The following is a 20,669-nucleotide window of genomic DNA, read 5'->3' on the forward strand; positions in this document are numbered from 1 at the left end:
AACACATTTTGTAAATCAAGTAATCACAAAAATAGGTGACTGTTTCCAAATAAATCTAAAAAACGATTGTTCATACCATCCTGAGAGTGCTGGCCTTATAGAGAGGCGGAACGGTGCCATAAAAATAGACTTAAGAAGTATATGGAAGAAACAGGAAGACCATGGACTAAATGCTTAGACTTGGTAAAGTTATATTGTAACATCACTAACTCTACAGGTCTTACACCATATGAGATCTTGTTTGGAAGAGCTTACAGATTACCACATTTTAATAATATATGGGAAATTCCAGAAGAAGCTACATTAGCTGATTACATGAGAAAAATGTTTGAAAAACAAAAAGACCAGAAGACTGATGAACCTCCTCATCTGTGTCTCCACAGAAAATCAATTTAGTGGAGCCAGGAGACTGGGTTCTGAATAAAAGCATCAGAAGGAAACACTGGCATTCTCCTAAGTGGGAAGGGCCAGCTCAGGTTTTGCTGACCACTCCCACTGCATGTAAAATAGCAGAACGACCAACTTGGATTCATTTAAGTCATTGTAAATGTGTGGCGATAAAACAAACTGACACTTAAGGATGCTGCTGATACTACTTATCCTGTTTGTGGGAATAGCTGACTCATTTTACACCCCAGTGTCTTACTATTATGCAAATTCTGAAAAACAAACCCCACTGCTATCCAATTTCTCAAACCCCTGTAGGGAAAAGGGCCAAGGGTACTCTCCTGATCCATATTTTTGTTACAATGGGACCCGTACAGATGCCAAGGTTATATTCAACCTGGCTGACATAACTGTGGGAGGCTACAAAGGGAACATCTGGGAGGGATATGACTGGTACTTGGACAGCTCAGGAGGACCCAAAACTCATGGGCCAAATTGGGGCGAGGTGTTTGCTACCACTGGCTCATGGGCTAGAGGATCCTATGGTTACACAGAAAGAGCTCAGAAATGGTCAAAAAGAATGTCCATGGTTCTTACCAGTCGTCAAATAATAATTCATCTTAACACAACAGTTTATCCCATAGAACCCCCAACAAAACGCTGGTCAGCTACCCACGACCCTCCATGTCATGCTTTTACTCTTTGTGTATGGCGTCCAAATGCTGTTGATCCCTGCACACGCTTTGGTCTGTCCCCAAATTTTACAACAACTTCTGCACGCGTGTCATCCTCACCCCCCAAGCCTGTAAACAAGATGGGTGTGCTGACACATGGACCTAGAACTGGTTCTATTTCAACTGTATCTTTAATAAATGGAAACCCCACGGCAGACGAGTGGTTCCAGGTAACCACTGGGATTTCTGGTTTTGGTAATAACTGGTTGTTAATGGTAGAGCAAGCTGCTAGTGCTGCTAAACAAAGCTGTGTTTTCTGTATGGGGTCTAGGCCTCTGTTACAAATAGCTCCAGCAAATTTAGATCCAACTTGCATGCTCCCAGTAATGACTAGCACAAATCCTACAAAAAATTGTTCATTTTGGGATGAGATTTATCCTGTGACTGGGCCAAACAGAAGGAAGCCCTGTTTCTCCTCTAAAGTAGCAAAATTTCAATTCACATGTGTAAATATTACTGGTAAAGGCCCAAAATGGGGCAGACTGAATAAGTCATGGTGTTCTAAGGTTGTGAAAGTTTCTGTACCATTTAAACCTGTACCACGTGCTGACATCTGGTGGTGGTGTGGAGACAACAGACTGTTTGACAAATTTCCTATGAATGTGACTGGAACTTGTGCTTTGGTATCACCGCTGTTACCTGTATCTGTGTATCCTACATCAGCACAAGAATTAGTTGAGAGACTCTCTAGTGTAATCCCTGGACAATGGAAGCATCGAACCAAACGTGATGTAACCTGGCAAGGACTGACTGACCCAACCTACATCGATGCTATTGGTGTTCCACGAGGGGTCCCTGATGAGTATAAATTAGTTGATCATGTAGCTGCAGGATTTGAATCTTCTTTGTATTGGTGGTGTACAATTAATAAAAATGTTGATCGAATTAATTATATCCACTTCAGTGTGCAGAGACTCGGCAACTGGACGCAGAGTGGATTCGAGGCTGTACATGGACAGCTGGCAACAACTTCTCTCATGGCCTTTCAGAACCGAATTGCTCTCGACATGATCCTGGCCGAAAAAGGCGGAGTCTGCATAATTTTTGGCGAAGAATGTTGCTCCTTCGTCCCGAACAACACCGCGGCAGATGGCAGTCTCACTGTGTCTCTGGAAGGACTCCGAACTCTGAATGGTAAAATGAAAGAACACTCCGGCGTGGATATGTCCATGTGGGACTCAATGTTTGACATGTTTGGAAAGTATCGCACACTGGTGTCTTCAGTGTTGGTGTCCCTAGCTGTGTTCGCAGACTTTCTGACTCTGTATGGGTGTTGCTGCATTCCATGCATTTGAGCGTTGATAACGAGACTAATTAACGTAGCCATTGCTCTGTCATCTGGACTGATGGCACAGGAGTTTCCTGTGGCGCAGGTGTTTCCCCTGTTCGTCGTACCAGACCCCGAAGACCTGGGAGAAGAGGACAAAGCCCAGAAGTATCATGTTGAGATGCTGTTTGGTTCTGATCTGTGAGTGAATAAAGGCATGCCACGTGACTCTGCGTTCCAGTTGATCTAGTCTTTTAGTTTGATTTTTACTAATAAGTTGATTTAGTCTTTTAGTTTGATTTTTTAATAATAAAGTTTTAAAACATTCCTGTTGTATTAGCTATTTTCCTTCTGAGTGTAAATGATGTCGTTAAAAAATTACCTAGTTACCGAAAATCTAAAAGGAAGTGATTTTCTAGTGATATGAGGAAAAATGGCATTTATCATGATAAACAGGGAGGAAATGATAGAATTATTATTCATGTTTTCATTTATCATGCTTTATGCTTTTATTATAATTAAAGATTGTTTTCATTTACCATGTTTTATGCTAAATGATTTTACCATTTCAATGCTTAAACAGTTGCTGTATTGTAAAGTCCCCTCATGAGACTTTAAGGGTGTTAAAATCTGACCTAATGTGACCTAAGGATGACCTGTGGAGATCTGCTGATCTGTCAATTGCTGACTCGTGCAACTGTTTGCTACTCATCGTGTGATTAGACACTGAAAGTTCTTTGTGTAATAATGAATGCTCTTCGTTTTAAACTTGTAACAATTTAAGACTGAGAGCTGTGTTTCCCCCCTCCCTTTAGATCAGCTCTTCAGGCATGTAACTAGGGAAGCTCCCAAATTGTAATAAATAGAGGTGCTCGGATTCCAAAGACCAGAATGGTTTGGAGGAACTGTCAGCTTAGTGGAGACTGAGCTGGTGTGGCCTTATTCCATTCTCCTCGAGCTTAAACAGAACTCTGACTTTTGTGTCTCTTTCCTTGTGTTGTGTTGTTATATGGTGTCTTAGGTACTTAAACCTGACAAAGACCAACACAGGGAAGAAGACCTCAGTGTTGAGATACTAAAGGTGTGAATGAACTGCTTAAGATGAACACTATTCTGTGTCTTCCTGTTCTTAAAAAAATCAGCACCAGGACACTTTTCTGCCATTTCTCAGGAAGCTTTTTATTTGGCAAGATCTTGTTAAAGTCAAAAATTCTGCTGCCACCTCACTTAGCATCAGAGGAAAAAAGAGGAATTGAGAAGAATGAACATGAAACAAAAAAAAAAAAAAAAAAACTTAATTGTTTTAACTCGCTCAAAAAATAATCCTTTAATACATTTTCCATGGAGAGAATGTTCCATTTATTTGAAATGATGTGTTTTTGGTCTGATATACATTCATTTTCTGTGGTGAATATCATCATTTTGTTAACCAGCTTTTACTGTTTGATCAATCCAGTCAACAAATTTTGAAACTCTAGCGTAGACTCCAGGTTTCATGGCATTGGCACATCCCAAACCCCATGATGTCACACCCTGCAGGATGTACCTATTCTGTGCATAACAGACCAGAGGACCACCACTGTCACCCTGCAGGGAGAAAAAGATAAAGATTTAATAACTTAATACTGTTGCTTTAAACTTTTGAAAAGGCATTCACTTGAATTGTAGCTGTGTAGTAACTTTTTTAACCTTTGCCTGTTTTGTCCAGGGCTCCTTTGAAATAAAGGCTTAAAATCTCAATGAGATCTTCCTGCCTAAATAAGGTTTGAATAAAAGATAAAAAGCTCATTTTAAATCTTATTTTCATTGTTTTTTTCAGATTTCTTTTTTAGGTTTAGATTGCAAATCAAGAAATAAAATGTGCAGTGCACAAGAGATCAAATATGGAAGTCAGTCTTGGAATGATTGAGTGGAACACACATTTTTTAATTAGAAAATGTAAGAATTATTTTTTTCATGAAGTCCCAAAAATAGCATTGTGTTCAAAGTCTGGTTTTGATTCAACTATAGGAATTCTTCACATGACAAGAAAGAAAACCATTTGAATTGTAATCTTGTGTTTAATGGTTTCATTTCAATGTAATTCATTTTCACCTACTAAGTTATAATTGATGGAAAAGTCCCAAAGCTATTCCATAAATAAACACCAAGACATCAACCCCAGGCGGTTGTGCTTCCATACCTGACAGCTGTCGACTCCTCCGTTGATGTGTCCTGCACACATCTCGTGGTCCCTGACTCTGCCGTTCAGGTAGGACGGCTGGTTGCATATCTTATTCTCAATTACAGGGAAGCCAGCTTCTTTCAGGTAGCCTTCACCTCCAGTGTCTGTAACACACCTCAGTACTGTTTACCCTAGTCACCATCAGCACAGATACACATGTAAAACAAGGATTGCCGGGATGTCACTAAATTAAAAAAATTGCTTTGTCATCCAAAGTTTCTCTTCTTCATTCAATTTACTGGAATGTCAGCAGTTATGTTTCTTAATTAAATGTCATTCAAAACAAAATAGTCTTATTTTACGACATACATTATTTACTGGAAATTTGTTTGTTTTCGTCTCAGCTGAACTTCAAGTCAACAGCATTCATTTGAAAATAAATGTATCTTCATTTTCTCTTTCTGCACAATAATATTTTCCTAATTGTTCACGAAGGGGTCAGTGTTGGGCCCTAAGCTTTTTATTCTTTATATAAATGACATTTGTGATGCGTCCAAAGTATTACAGTTCATACTGTTTGCTGATGACACGAATATATTTTGTTCTGGAAATGATTTAGAAATTATTATTCAAAATATGGTTTGTGATATGTCTAAACTTAAGAAGTGGTTTAATGACAATAAATTATTTCTCAATTGGAATAAAACAAAATTCATGGTTTTTGGTAACAGAAAAACTAATGATTTAGTTACGTTGTCTATTGATGGTTTTTTAATTGATAGAGTAAATGAAGTCAGATTCTTAGGGGTTCTCTTGGACCATAAACTTACTTGGAAATCCCATATAAAATATATAAAACAAAAAATATCCAAAAGTATTGGAATTTTAAACAAAGTCAAAGGTTTTCTAGAAATTTCAACACTTCAGACATTATATTATTCATTTATCTTACCATACTTAACTTATTGTATTGAGGTTTGGGGCAATACGTATAAAACAAACACTAATCCTTTGTTTCTGTTACAGAAGAAAGTTTTGCAAATTCTATATAAAGCAAATCCAAGAGAACATACTAACAAATATTTTGTTCTATCTAAAATTATGAAATTCAAAGACTTAGTTAACTTGAAAATTTTACTAATTATGTTTAATGCTAGAAATAATTTGCTGCCAACTAATCTACAAAGGTTCTTTGTTTTAATCCCAAAAAATGATAAGAGTAGAAAGAAACCAGAGTTTAAAAGGATATTTGTCCGTACTACATTAAAGCAAATGTGTATTTCAATATATGGTGTGAAATTATGGAATAACCTGGATGATGAATTAAAAAATGTACAACTACTGATCAATTAAAAAAAATGTATAAAGATAAAATGCTAAAAACGTATGATTTGGTAAGTTGAGGATGGAGGATTAATGTTTTAGTAGTGATATTATTTGTGGAAGTAAGAGAGTGGTTTATTTTTTGTGTATAAGGCTATTTTGTACTTTTTGTTATTTATCTTGTCTTAGTTAAAGGGGGTAGGTCATATAAGATTTTTTCTTCTTCCTCCCCCTATTTCACTCGAATGCTTATATTCTGATTTGAAGTTTGTATATTTAAACTTTGAGTGAAATGAAGTATTGAATTGAATTGAATTCATTTCACCCTGTAGCATTTGTCAAGAAGAAGGCAAATTTTAACAGTCCTAAAAACACATTTTATGACATACTTTGAGTTTCGCCCCAACCAGTGACGTAACATTCAGTTCCACTGGGAACAATGTAGTCTTTTTCTGGCAGACAAACGAGCTGCACCTGGTCATTAATCACAGCAGGCCTGAAAACACAAAAAATACATGTGAGCATCAGCAACTTGTGTTTCCTCACAGATTTTAAGTAACACTAAATCTTTTTTTAACCTTAAGTGAGAGCTTTAACATTGAACTCAGTGATTGTTGAGTTAGAAACTTGACCAGTTTCATATTTGACACCACTCTGCAACCTTCTGCTGGCCACTTAACAGTTTTGTGGAGGGGGTAGGTGTTCTAGGGGGTGCTCTCATACATGCTTTATGGCTGTTGGCTGTTAGCTATTTTCTGTGCTGTTGACTTTTTCAGTTTGCTGATCATCAATAAAAAGCACAAGAAGAAAAAAGTTTTTTTTTTGTTGGCATCATGGCAGAGCCTGGAAGTAAAAGTAAGAAAGCAATGCTAACAGCCATAATGCATGTAAAAGAGCACCCCCTAGAACACCTACCCCCTCCACAAAACTGTTAGGTAAAATATCTGGCCAGCAGAGAGCTGCAAAGTGGTGTAAAATATGAAATAGCTTCTGGCCCGACAATCACGGAGATCAATGTTGAAGCGCTAGCTTAAAGTTTAAAAAACTATTTGGTGTTACTTTAAGACATCTGGAGCCTCGGAGATATTTGAATGATTCAGATGCTGTACTGATCTGTTGTGGTAAATTATCTGTTTGGTCAGAGAGCAATACACCCCCAGGTATTGGGTGAGGAGCTCAGCTAATTGGAATGAGCTCGGAATAGAGGTGCTGCTCCTCCACGTCGAAAAGAGCCATTTGAGGTGGTTCTAGCATCTGCTGTGGATTTTATCTGGACACCTTCCAATGGAGGCATTACAGAAAAGTCCCACCAGCAGGGTATGTCAGGGCAGACTAAGGGATCACTGAAGAGATCACATCTCACAGCTGGGACCATCCTTGGAGTTCCTCTGGATGAGCTACAGGAGGTAGCTGGGAAGAAGAAGGTCTGGGGATCTGGGAGCTTGTTAAAGACACAACTTGTTCTCACTTCTTTTGCCTTCTACTTGTATACTTTTCGTATTTTCAACCACAATATTCAATCATTTTCAGATTAAATAACTGAACTGAAAACTAAAACAAAGCACAAAAAGATCTTTAGTAATCTTAAAGAACCATTTGTCAAGATCATTAAAAATTTGACACGAAAGTAATTTTTATATTTAAATAAAAGAAAAACAGGCATAACCCCATACTCTGTGTACATATTTCATACATCTGTACAGATAGTTTGAGCTGTACTAACGTGTCCAGTTTGAGCAGAGCAATGTCCGCTCCATCCGGTCCCAGCACCAATTTCTCCAGTCGCCTCACTTGTTTAGTCGTCTCCATTGCTGCATCTCTGTGGATTCCCAGGACTACCTGATATGACGAGGGACGGATGGACCTGTGGCAACAGAACAGTTTTTAACCACACATGTCCCAGTCCTCCAGTGTTTAACTATCTGCCCTTTAAATGTGTTTTATTTAAGATGACCAAGTTCTGACCTTTCCAGGCAGTGTTTGGCAGTGAGAACCCACTGACGATGAATCAGCGTTCCTCCACAGAAATGGGTTCCTGAACTGATTAACAACACAATAAACAAAACAACTGAGTGGATTTTTTGAAATTAATGCTAAATTGTTAAGTTTACACAAACGCTAAAATTAAAATTCAATTCAATTCTTTTTATATAGCGCCAAATCACGATAAGAGTCATCTCAAGGCCCTTCACATAGTAAACATTCCAATACAGGTCAGTTCATTAAGCCAATCAGTAAAATGTTTGCTATATAAGGAACCCAGCAAATTGCCTCAAGTCACTGACTAGTGTCAGTGACTTTACAGCAATCCTCATACTAAGCAAGCATTTAGCGACAGTGGAGAAGAAAACTCCCTTTTAACAGGAAGAAACCTCCAGAGGATCCTGACTTAGTATAAGCAGCCATCCACCACAATTCACTGGGGATCAAGACAGAGCAGACACACGCATACACCAACACCAACCCACCCACACACACAACATATATACCAAGTAATGTTTCTACGGTTACATTGTGATTTCTTAGTAAATATTCTATTTGGTGAGAAATAAACTTTATTGTATTTATCCTAGTGAATCTATAATTAAACAGGTAAACTAGTTGTAGCACATTCAACTTCAAAGAAAGTAAAGTGTTATCAGGAGAGGGAGAATGTTTAAGTGGTTAGCAACAGTGTTCAAGCAGAGTAAAATTAATTCTATTAGAAACAAAATCATTAGCATCCTCCCTAATGCGATTTCTTCTTCCTCAGTAAGTGAGGCAGCATCAGAGGTAACTGTAGAACCTCATCTGTGTTTGAACCATTTTGATCCAGGTGAGCTTTCAGAGTTATCAAAAAAATTAGCTTCATCTAAACCTTCAACTTGTTTAAAAGTTTTGTTTACTTTGTATTTCATTGTTCTACTAACCTGGTCCTGAGGCTGATTTGCCAGGGCCATGAATGAGGTCGGGATATGCAGCCACCAACAACACGACCAAAACAGCGCTTGGGTTTGATTGCTGGTGACCCACAGTTCATTCCAGCTGTAACAAAAGTTTACAGAGATTAGACTCCTCATTTTGTTATTATGTATTATTTAAATACCTGAAATCTCAAAAAGCATAAAAAATAAAATTGTCAGCAGCCATGAAATCCTTTTAATAATTAAATGAGAGGGCCATTTGGATTCTGTCATTTCTCGTCTACTCAGGTCTGCAACTTGCGGACATGTGGGTCTCTAACCCTCCTGAAAAGGTAGTTTTTACCAAGAGTGACATTAACATAAATGCTGCTTAAAATTTAAGATGATGGCAGAAAAAGGCTTGAGATAGATGAGGAAATAAATGGTGAACAGGAGAGGTCCATGTACCGGGCTTTGAGGTACGCCAGAAGGGAAGGGAGTTGAAGGCTTTACTCAAGTTGAGGAGGATGTTTTTGGTTACATACCACAATCAGGGATCTGGCAGTAGTCCCACTTCTTGTTACGGTCAGTAGTGTAGCACCAGGGTCCATGGGCATCGTTATCTGGGTTTCTGCAGTTCTGATGGTGATTTAAGGACAATTTTATTAAATAAGAGAAAACCAGTAAAAGGTCTGTGTTTTTTTTTTTTTTTTACATAAAGCATGTTATATATGTGCTTACACATACTCACATTGCCCTCCAGACCTTTATCTGGGTGACTTTGTGGTGTGAAGCTATTGTGTTCATGAGGAGTCTGGGAACTCCACGCTTGACAAGTCACACCAAGTTGCGTGATGGAGGTTGGACCTCGGTAAGTCACTCCATTGTCAACCTTGCAGTCTGAAACAGCAAAAAGTGTTACAAGAGAATGAGGTTTTCAAGTGACTAAAATTGGCTTTATAAGTTGGACCTTTCTCTGTTGGACTCTGGGTGGTCTGTGGACCAGGAGCAGTTGGAATTGGAGCGTTTGGGGCATTGGAAGAGCATTTCTCCAAGTTGCAATACTCCCAGCGGACTTTGGGATCTATGGTGTAACACCAAGGAGCTTGGTCTCCATCTGGGTTCCTGCACAGATTCCTCCTGAGGTCCCTGTGGAAAGAGAACAAGAAGGGTAGCAGACATCAGCAATACCTTTTCTTTTTACTCCTGGGATCAAACCAGAAGAATTATACTGATCTCTGCTGGCCATCATGTCAACAATCATTCCAAGTGCTGATTAAAAGATGCCACAAACACCCTTAGTTTTTTTTATTTCGAGACGTCACATTTTTGTCTGTTTTCATATCCTGCAGTTTTCAAACCAAAAACACAAAACAAATTATTCATCAAAACAAAGATTTTATTCTCTCACTGCTGTAGGATGCTTTGTTTTTGTTTTAATTCCTCTCAGCATGCAGAGAGAAGACACCAAAGTATCCTATAACTTATTTTCTTATCGTCTTCATTAAAAGAACAAAAATAAAGATCTGCTTAATTCATGACCTGAGTATACGTACGCTTCAGGAAATTTTTCTGGACGCTTTTGATGTTGGTGAGGAGTTTGTGAGCTCCACATTTGGCACTTTTTTCCACTGACAGTCTCTGATGTTATTCCTCGATAACTGGAACCGTTGCCCTCATAGCAGTCATCTTCTTCAGTGGGGATCACTGCCTCGTCTGCAGAGACAGACAGTAATCTGACGGTTTTCATACAAAACAGAAGGAAAAGTGGCATTCCAAAAAAAATATATTATATTGCATTTATACTTTTTCTTTGACGTATAATTAGTTTGGCTTGTGTTGCTTTTAAGGACCACTTCAAAACCTATAGAAATGCAAACCCGTTTACTTTATTTTTAATACTTAATATGGCAATCAGATGTCTTTAAAATGGAAAAATCACAGACGGCTTTAATTGCAATCAGCCAAGGAGTTCATCTGGAGAGGGAAATTAAAGGGATGTTACCATCCAAAACAGCCTCAAACATGTTTTTATTTGCTATAAAGATTGAAGTAGAAGAAACCAGTTAAACAAATAAACATCCTAAGAAGCTTCTGTTGTACCTGGATCAGGTGTGTTTCCACAACGTGTCACATTGCAGAACTCCCAGCGGGTTTCAGGGTCTGTGGTGTAACACCAGGGCCGCTTCTTATTATCAGGGTTACGGCAGTAGTTATCATCTAAGCCTCTGACAAATTAAAAACATAAACAAATGTATTAGATTATACTGACTGAATCATTGTATTTGATTCATTCACTCATACGTAGATCATTTCATACTTGCAGGGGTAGTTTTCTGGCGTGCGATTGTGAGGGTGTGGCATCTGAGCCGACCACCTCTGGCATGGTTTACCACTCTGAGTTACAGCGACTGTCCCGCGGTACGCTTTACCTTCCCCAGTCATACAGGTCAGCTCAGGGGCGACGGTGGGAAGCTCCGGTGCAGAGGCTGGAAGGTAGTATGCAGAACTCAAGAACAAGAAATGGCCGTGCTCTCTGTTCTCTACCAAGGATTTTAGTGAAGCCTAAAGGCAAAACAGCAATCTTTGTGGGTCAGACTTCCACATGATACAAAACCTTCCTTGAACTTAGCGACAGTGGAGAGGAAAACTCCCTTTTAACACTTGTTTAGGTTTACTCAAAACCACAACTATCTCACTCCGGATCAACTTCTCTAACTTAAAGAATTTATATCCTTTAACAGCTGAAGTCACATCTCAAGCATTGCTCCTCAACCATCAATGCAAGCGAAAATACAACATTTGGACCTTTGAGTCTGCTTTCTGGTCCAAAACCAAACCATGACTTCTACAAATATGGTAATGGCCTGTATTCGTATAGCGCCTTTTTTGGATTCTACAACCCAATAAGGCACTTCACAACACAATCAGTTATTCACCCATTCACACGCTGGTGATGATGAGGTATAATGTAGGCACAGCTGCCCTTGGACGCACTGACGGAGGCAAGACTGCCGAGCACTGGAGCCACCAGTGCCTCCAACCACCACCAGGCAAGGTGGATTAAGCCCAAGCATAAAAAAGTATTAATCTCCGACAGGAGCCAGGATTGAACCTACAACGTTCCTATTACTGGACAACCCACTCTAACTGCTGGAGCTACTGCTGCCCATACAAAGTTTGCTCTAACAGCTCAAACAACAGACAGGTAGCTTGTATTTAAACTTTTAATGCTGAAACTTGTATCATACATTTTTAAACATGTACGTGAATTTGAAAACATTTACAGCAATAAAATAGAATGCAAGTTGAAATCATCAAATAGACATTAAACTCACTGCAGCGGGGAACGGAGCAAAAATCCCATCGTTTAGACGGGCTGGTGGTCAAACACCAGGGTCGAGGTTCTCCATCCAGGTTTCTGCAATAGTTCTCTTCCAGAAACTTGTCTGGAAGACTAAAAACAGATCAGCATAAACACTCAGTTTGGTTCAACGTTGGATAACTGGAATTGTGAAATCCTGATGTTTTCCATTTCTGTTTTACTTACGCAGTTGGGTTGTAGCCGTGGTTATGAGGCTCTTGGGAGTCCCAGCGCTGGCAGGTGAAACCGTTCTCAGTAGTGGAGATTTTTCCCCTGTAGTCCTCACCGTTGCAGTACATACACTCCTCTGCAAAAGGTTTGAAAATAAAGACATTGCAAATTAAGTCTTTGGGTAGTAAAGTGCTGTTTAGCAAGTGCTGGTCAAATTGTACCCAGTGGTTTATGTTTTGTACCAGTTGGGTGCAAACTGGCTGCACTCAGGTCAAAAGTCATGATTCAGCAATTAAGAAAAGGCAAGGGCAAAAGGGTAATCGCTGTAGCACTCCAATTTTAAAACAAAAAGAAAAGCTATACAAAATTTGCTCTGTCGTAGTTCAAGATGAATTGCAAGCCAGATGCGATTCCTGTGTTGGCACACAAGATGGATGCCATCATCGAGGAAGTTACTGCATGGTATGAAGGGAATTATACCTCATTATTGGGGTGTTTGGAGGAGCTTGAGACCAGCAGAGACTGAGGAAATCTCCCACAGCGTGAATGCTGACAGATGCTTTGAAACCTTTCCTCCTTCAATCCTGGTTTGGAATTGTGACGTATCTGGTTGGTCAACTGGTGATCTGGGCGTGACCATGGAATCTTCAAGGACTCATTGCACTCTCCATTCCTCTCCTTCACACCCGTAAGCAGTAGTACGCACACTAGATGCTGTATGCTCTCTCAGCTGCGAGGGGGATCCCAGCTCCTCCCACCTTCTACTTGTGGACTAATGTTGTGTCTGAGTCTGCGCTCATGTGTTTTCTCCCTCATTCCTTCCCAGCTTTCACAACAGAGTTTTTTAGTTGTAGCTCACAGGCAGATGTGTGGTTCCCTTTACTAGTTTTACTGTTGTGGTTTACATTATCTCAGTTTTTTCCCCCTAGTTTATTTTTACTTTTTGTAGTTCCTTGTACTAGTTTAACTGCTTTAGTTTTCATCTTACATTTTACCTTGTGTGGCACATTATGCAAACTTAGTATTGTTTTCTTGTAACTAGAAATTCTGTGTTACCTTTCCTTTTGTAATGCCACAATCCCTCACCACCACTGGTCACCAGCCACTTCTAGTTTTCTGCTCAATCACCTATTGAACTTCTGTTAGCTTTCTAGTTTCAGTGTTTTTGTAGTTCACTGTACCAGTTTTACTGCTTTTGTTTTGGTCACCGTACACTTGTAGTTTAATCAATGCTTTCATTGGTTGGCCTTCCACAAAACTTTCAAACAACAGCTGTCGAATCTTGATGAAGATGGTTGTCTTCAGAAGTTTGGAATCAACTCAGTATCAACTGTTATAGATACATGAATCTCACCAGTACAGCTGGGTATGTTGCAGGACTCCCAGCGAGTATTTGGGTCAGTGGTATAACACCAGGGTCCATTTATGTCCCCGTCAGGGTTTCTGCAGAAGTTGGAGTCCAAATCTGCAAGTGGATTTTTGTCTGGTGTGTAGCTGCGACGGAAATGTTTACAAAAGTTACAAAATTGATGAAAATAATTTAGGAATCAAATGTGAAGTGATACCTACTTGGGCTTGTGTGGGAATCTTGAAGCCCATCTCTGACACAGCGTTCCTGATTTTGTTCTGCTCTTTGTTCCTCTGTAATCTGTTCCTGTTCCATTCACACACTCCAAAAGATATTCTAGAAAAGACAAAAAAGAAGCAGTGATTATACAAACTCACCTGACTGATCAAACACAAGGCTTTTATTCTGAAAACCAAAACAAATGTGTTTAACTTGTAATTCATCTCTGCTTTGTTTGCAGCCAGTCCAAAAACCACTGCTGGTACACCACGAGCTAAACATTAACTACTGTGTCACTAAAACAACAAAATACCATTACAAATTAGAGGAAAAGAGTTGAAAAACTTTATAAAAATGGACTTGCTGTTTTTTTCATATAAAGCTGAGCTTCGCCGGCGTAGGACAAGCTCCGTTTTTGAGTTTGATGCTGCTGTCCAACATTCCTGGTCCTTCTCTACATATGTAAATGCCCTGCAGAAGTAAATACCAAGTCAGGCTTTGATTAACAGTGTAGATGGAAGACATCGGAGAAAGAAGCATCAACTTACTTGCAGAGGAAAGATGTTTCAGTGTCACATTTGGTGGCACACTCAGCCACAGTGTTGACTGTATACTGTCTTTTGTTCAGCGAAAGCACCCACGCCCCCTCAGTTTTAGCGTAGCCGTCCACCTCGGTACCCCCGACTGGTGACAGATAGAATATTAATCAACATGTGAGGTGTGGTCATCAATTTGTGAACCAAACGTTTCTTTCCATTCAGGTCAACCCACAATAATTCTGAATCAGTTGAACAGAACTTGTAACTGAATTCAAGAATAGTACGTGGTCATTTACAAAATTAACATTAGAACATTCAAAAGATGTCAAGTTTTTTCAAGTCAGATTCCAGGTTATTTTGTGATCTTTAGGTTGGAATCTCTTCAGATTAGACAGTCTTTTTCTACAGCAAGCATAATTACAGATATGTTTATAAGCACCTTTTATACGTGTTATTGCATCTTACCAGAGCAAAGAAAGGCTCCCAGAAGAAACGTTGCCTTGAACGGGTCCATGCTGTTGACAGTCCACCAGCAGCTCATCATCGACTGGAACTCAGATGTCCCTCTACTTCTATTAGGTACTTACAGAAAGGACAGCTACTAGTCAATGATTGGCCTGACAGGAAAAGCTAACAACAACAGGTCAAAATCCATTTTATGAAAGATTCTGGAACAAGCAACTGTCCAATGAAACAATGAACTCATGTCATTGATTATCATGTTCAGTTCTTGCACCAGTAATGGTGATTTAACAACAAAAAAACAAAAACAATGAAAACCATTTTCTGAGAGACGAAATAAATGGGTTTTCCACCTTCCACATCATCTTTGAGGACCTCGATCTTGCTCAACTTTGTTTACCCCCATTTCCAAGAAGTAAAACTCTCTTGTAAAAAATTCCCTTTACTAAAAACTTATACAATTTCTGGTTATGTATCATTCTTGTTTAATGTCACTTTGATCCGTTTTTAATACTTTTTATATTGTCTTGCTGTCAAAGACTCACCTCCAACTCTGAGGGAGCGTTCCACCTTTATCCTTTTTTGGAGGAACCAACTATCATCCCAGCTGCTCCCCACTCATCTGTTCACCGTCCCAGCTTACCATGGCTTAAAGACACCAAGAAGAACCATATCACCTGAGATCCTGAGGTTTTCAAACTCTCTATGACTGCACCTGGAGGCCAGGATCAGAGACAACGAACCACATGATTAAATCACAGATTGGACCTTTGTTTCATTGATGAGTTCTTTGTGATCTAGCTAGAACAGCTTCCTTATCTATACTGGAGATCAGTGTCCTCATTTGCAAACAAGTGATTACGAAACAAACTTTAGATATGATCACTGAGTCAACTGTTTAAATACGTCTTAACCTTCTAAGAGCCACATTTATGAGACAAACTGTGGGAACTTAACCCTGAAATATGAAACTCACAAAAGATTTAAGGTGTTATGAAAAAAGTTTTAATGGATTAAAAGGCTTTTTAACCTTTCAGTAGCTTTCAATGAATAATGTTTTCTCTAAATATAATGTAAAAGCTACATGGTAGCACTGTTGCCTCACAGCAAAAAGCTGCAGGTTTGAATCCCAGCTGCTACCTTTCTGTGTGGAGAAATGTTGTTGTTGCAGAGTCATAAACTCACATTAAATTTACTTGAAAAGACAAGGAGTATTTTTCTTCACAGGACAGTGAAAGAATCTTTCATAACCTTTGGCGACACAGGCATCACAGCCCATTTCTTCTAGAGTCTTATATTCAGGTTTAAAAACCCCAGGGGGCAAAACACAAGACCAACCAAAGGTGGCGGGCGAGGAGGGCCAGAAAACATAAAATCCCACCAAAAAACCCAGAGAAACCCCGGAGGGAACTGGAGCCGAAAAACCTGGAGAGTCTGGGGGGCCGGCGACGGGGAACCAGGAGCCGGGATCTGGCTCTGGGGGACAGATGGGACGCCAAAGACACCGGAGGAGGACGAGGGGACGAAGACCTTGGAGAAGGACAAGGGAACAAAGCCTTTGGAGAAGGACTGTGAAGGGACTCCGGAGGAGGACGATGGAGGGGCTCTGGAGGAGGACGATGGAGGGACTCTAGAGGAGGATGATGGAGGGACTCTAGAGGAGGACGATGGAGGGACTCTGGAGGATGGCAGGGGGACGTAGACTCTGGAGGGGAGGTAGACTCTGGAGGAAGGGACGGAGACTCTGGAGGAAGGGACGGAGAAATGGGAGGCTGAAGAGGGGACTCTGGAGGCTGAAGAGGGGATCCTGGAGGCTGAAGAGGGGACAATGGAGGCTGAAGAGGGGACAATGGAGGCTGAAGAGGGGACACTGGAGGCTGAAGAGGGGACTCTGGAGGCTGAAGAGGGGACTCTGGAGACGCTGCTGGCAAGGACACTGCAGACCTGGAATCTGATGGCGTAGACTCTGAAGATGTAGACTCTGCAGCAGACGTAGACCCTGCGGCAGACATGGCCTCTGCAAGCGAAGACGAGGACTCTCTGACCAGCTGGGCCGGGGAAAGAGCCTCTTGGACAGGCGGAACCACTGCAGACGGAGCCTCTTGGGCAGGCGGAACCACTGCAGGCGGAGCCTCTTGGACAGGTGGAAGCGCTTCAGGCGGAGCCTCTTGGAAGGGCTGACCAACTCTGATCTCCGGGAAGCGGAGGGGATCGGGCTGAGCTGGCGATGGTGTCAGGTGGAGCTCGGGCTAAGGCGTCAGGGCAGAAAGCACATGGACAGCCGATACTGCTCTGACCTCAGGAGACTTCTGGCAAAGGTTGCAACGTCATCGATGAGAGGAGGTTCGGCCCATCAAAGGTGAAGAGATGGCGCCGGTAGCAACGGAGGACGATGAGGGACAGCCCACCAGAGGTGAGGAGGTAGCGCTGTCGGGACCTATGATGGTGTGGTGGTTTGGCCCATCAAAGGTGCCGATATGGCACCGGCAGAACCAGAGGAAGACGAGGGACAGCCCACCAGAGAGGAGGCGGTAGAGCTGTCAGGACCGGATGAGGGTGTGGTGGTTCGGCCCATCAGAGTTGCCGAGATGGCACCGGCTGAACCAGAGGATGATGAGGGAAGACAGCCCACCAGAGATGAGGAGGTGGCGCTGCCGGGACCTGATGAAGGTGGGGTGGTGAGTTCGGCAGGTGGTTGTGGGTAGCAGAAAGTCTCTTGTAGCTCCTTAGCAAAGCCCCAAAAGAAAACAGTTCTTGTAGGGTACTGCTCGAAGTAGAACATTGTCCACCGCAGAGCTTTTCCTCCCAGACAGAGCACCATGAAGGAGACCTTATCAAACTCGGAGGAAGCCAGGTCAAGGAAACGAGCACAGTCCCGAATGAACTGCCTGCAGGTGGCCGGGTCGCCGAAATACCTGTCCGGGTACCAAGGTGTAGCTGCGGGGTCTGCTGGGTTCATGCGGGTGGGTTGGTTCATTTTGTCACGCTGCGAGCGCAGGAGGATTGGACCCAAGACACAGAACACCACAGTACTCACGGCTGGAGAGGTCGTTTAAATAAAAAAACTCCTTTTATTAGGATGAGAACTCAGAAAACAAAGACTGTAGGACTATGTCAAAAATCTAAAGTTCTATAGGCAAAAAACAAAAGCTCACTCATGAGCCAGGATCTATAGGTCTGTAGCTGTAGGGGACAAAGCAACGCTGACATAAGACAATGAACCGACAAATACTGGAGACACAGACAGGGTTATATACGCAGGGCTGGAGTGACAGAAGACGAGGGGCAGGTGCGCGGGGAATTGGGTACAGGTGAAACTAATAACAGAGAGGAGGAGCAGAACGGAGCAGGGGAGGAAACCAGATCTAACTGGGGAAGGGAACACACACACTAAAGGAGACTAAGGAAAGGAGACTAAGGAACTGAAATAATAAACCTATAGAAACTACAGTGGGGAGACTAAGAGAACCTGAGGAAAACCTGGATTGAGCCGGGGACAAAAAGGGCTGGGGGCTGCAAGGACACAGGATGTGAGGGGACACCTGGAGGGGGCTGGGGACCAAAGGGACAGAGAACACGACGGGGGAGTGGGAGGAGACTGTACCGATGACGTGAAATTGTTCCAGCCCCAGCCAATCACAAGTATAAAACGCAGTAGCCGCTGTTCTGCCACAGGGGACAGCACTAAGATGTTTTTAGACCTAGATTCTAGATTTAATCAAATTTAAACAAACGCGTCAAAAATGCACAGAAACAGAACGATTGCATTTGTAAAGACCCAGTTATACAGTTCATAAGCAAAACATTTTATTTTGGGGTTTAGTTATTCTTTAAACACATTTTTTTCTCCACGTTATCCCCCCTGAAATTGTCTTCTATTTGGCCCATTTCCTCTGTTTAGTATTCTCTAAGAGTTTGGGTTCTTAAAGACACACTAGGCAGTTTTGCTTGCTTTTTAGAACCCCCTAGTGCAGCAGTAATCAATAGGCGGCCGGCGAGGCCCTTCTTTGTGGCCCCCCAAGCCGTGCGCACTTCCTCACTTAAATTAAAGTTCAACTGTGTTCATGATCTAAAACATCCAGGAAATGTGCTGGAACCTGGCTGCCGCGCCAGGTATGTCAGCTAAAGAGAGCGGCCCACCAGTATGAAGTGCAAATGTTGTATTCTGGCCACAGGAGGCGGTGGGTGTCTGAGTGACATTTCATTAACATTACAAAGGGTCACTTTCTCAGTGGCCTAATAGAGTGCCTGCCCTGGGACTGGGAGATCGAGGCTCAATTCCCAGTCAAGTCATACCAAAGACTTAAAAAAAAGGGAGGGGGGAACCCAATGCCTCCCTGCTTGACACTCAGCTGCAACTTTGACATTGCTGACCCTCATCTGCTACTGGATAGGCTGAGAGACTGGGTAGGCCTATCAGGAACAGCTCTGGAGTGGTTCTACTCTTATCTGTCTGAGTATTACTTCTCTGTGTCTGTCTCCAAGTTTCGGTCCTCCACCACCTCCCTCACCCATGGTGTCCCACAAGGCTCTGTGCTGGGGCCTCGACTCTTCCTCCTCTATCAGCTTCCTCTTCAGCACATTCTGAGTTCCTTTAAATGAATCTCCTACCATCTTTATGCAGATGACATCCAACTGTACATCTCCTTTAGGCCCCGTGAGATATCTAACCTGCAGCTGTTACACACCTGCTTAGACTATTAAAACCTGGATGGCTGGGAACTTTCTACAGCTGAATGAAGATAAGACTGAGATCAAAACAAGCTAGGTCTCAAAGTCAGAGTCTATCTTGGTCAGTTTTTTTCTCACATATGCTGGTGAAGGTTCTCAGTCATCCAAGTCATTGTTCATTTGGACCATTTGGATTTCTTCTCACACCAAACTCTCTGTCATGAATCTCGGTGTGACCTTTGACCCAGCCCTCACCCTGGATTCTTATGTCAGTTCTCTTGTTCGGTCTTCCTTCTTCCATCTCAGGAACATTGCTAAGCTGAGTCCCATTCTGTCCCACAAAACTTTCTTTTCACTTGTCTGAGCAGAACCTCCCTGAACCGTCTACAGGTGGTTCAGAATGCCTGTGCTCAGCTTCTGATCAAATCCTCCAAATACACCCACATCACCCCAATTCTCCTCCACTGGCTGCCAGTCACCTTCAGGGTTCATTTCTTTAGGGTCTTACACAGACAAGCACCATCATAGATTGGTGATCTTCTCAGTGCCTACACCCCAGCAGGTCCCTGAGGTCCAGTGATCTAAGCCTACTGGTTGGGCAACGCACCAGGCTAAAGGTGACAGATTTGCTGCTGTGGCCCCCAGACTCTGGAACTCTCATCCCCTGAGCCTGAGATCAGCGGACTCCTTTAAAAAGCTGAAAACTCACCTGTTCAAGATGGCTTTTGGGTGACCTTCATCACAATCCTCCCTTTATTTTGCTCTTTCCACCTTTCCCATGATTAAATTCCCTCTTTCCTATTCATTTTCTCTCTGCTTTTCCTTACAATTTTTAATCACAATTTTTATTTTTTTTCTCAATTTAAACATATTTTAAATAAATTTTCATAAATATGTTTTCTATTTTAAATTTCTTTTTCTTGTGAAACACCTCCTACCACCTACTTTTATCTTGACAGGTGCTACATAAAAGGTCGTTTTTTTTTCTTTAAGGGGTTTATTGGTAGGTTAGGGCTGGTGCCTATCTCCAGCGGTCAATGGGCAATCAGGCGGGGGTACACCCTGGACAGGATAATCAATCAATCAATCAATCAATCAATCAATCAATCAATCAATCAATCAATCAAACACACACACA

General features: G+C 41.7%; 1 protein-coding gene across 1 annotated transcript; it reads right to left on the reverse strand.

Moving 5' to 3' along the window:
• Positions 1 to 3,541: 3,541 nt before the first annotated feature.
• plg (plasminogen) lies at positions 3,542 to 15,549 on the reverse strand. The gene is made up of 20 exons (XM_015947539.3): positions 15,406 to 15,549; positions 14,864 to 14,980; positions 14,408 to 14,543; positions 14,224 to 14,330; positions 13,862 to 13,976; positions 13,647 to 13,786; positions 12,308 to 12,428; positions 12,096 to 12,214; positions 11,078 to 11,246; positions 10,861 to 10,985; positions 10,314 to 10,473; positions 9,728 to 9,906; positions 9,509 to 9,657; positions 9,303 to 9,396; positions 8,785 to 8,899; positions 7,841 to 7,915; positions 7,599 to 7,739; positions 6,265 to 6,371; positions 4,571 to 4,716; positions 3,542 to 3,975 (listed from the first exon to the last, which is right to left on the reverse strand). Exons 2-20 carry the CDS (start codon positions 14,940 to 14,942, stop codon positions 3,814 to 3,816), a joined length of 2,439 nt encoding a protein of 812 aa, XP_015803025.3. The 5' UTR covers positions 14,943 to 14,980; positions 15,406 to 15,549; the 3' UTR covers positions 3,542 to 3,813.
• Between the last annotated feature and the right edge of the window lie 5,120 nt (positions 15,550 to 20,669).

Source organism: Nothobranchius furzeri, chromosome 2, assembly GCF_043380555.1.
Source record: "Nothobranchius furzeri strain GRZ-AD chromosome 2, NfurGRZ-RIMD1, whole genome shotgun sequence".
Classification (NCBI taxonomy): domain Eukaryota; kingdom Metazoa; phylum Chordata; class Actinopteri; order Cyprinodontiformes; family Nothobranchiidae; genus Nothobranchius; species Nothobranchius furzeri.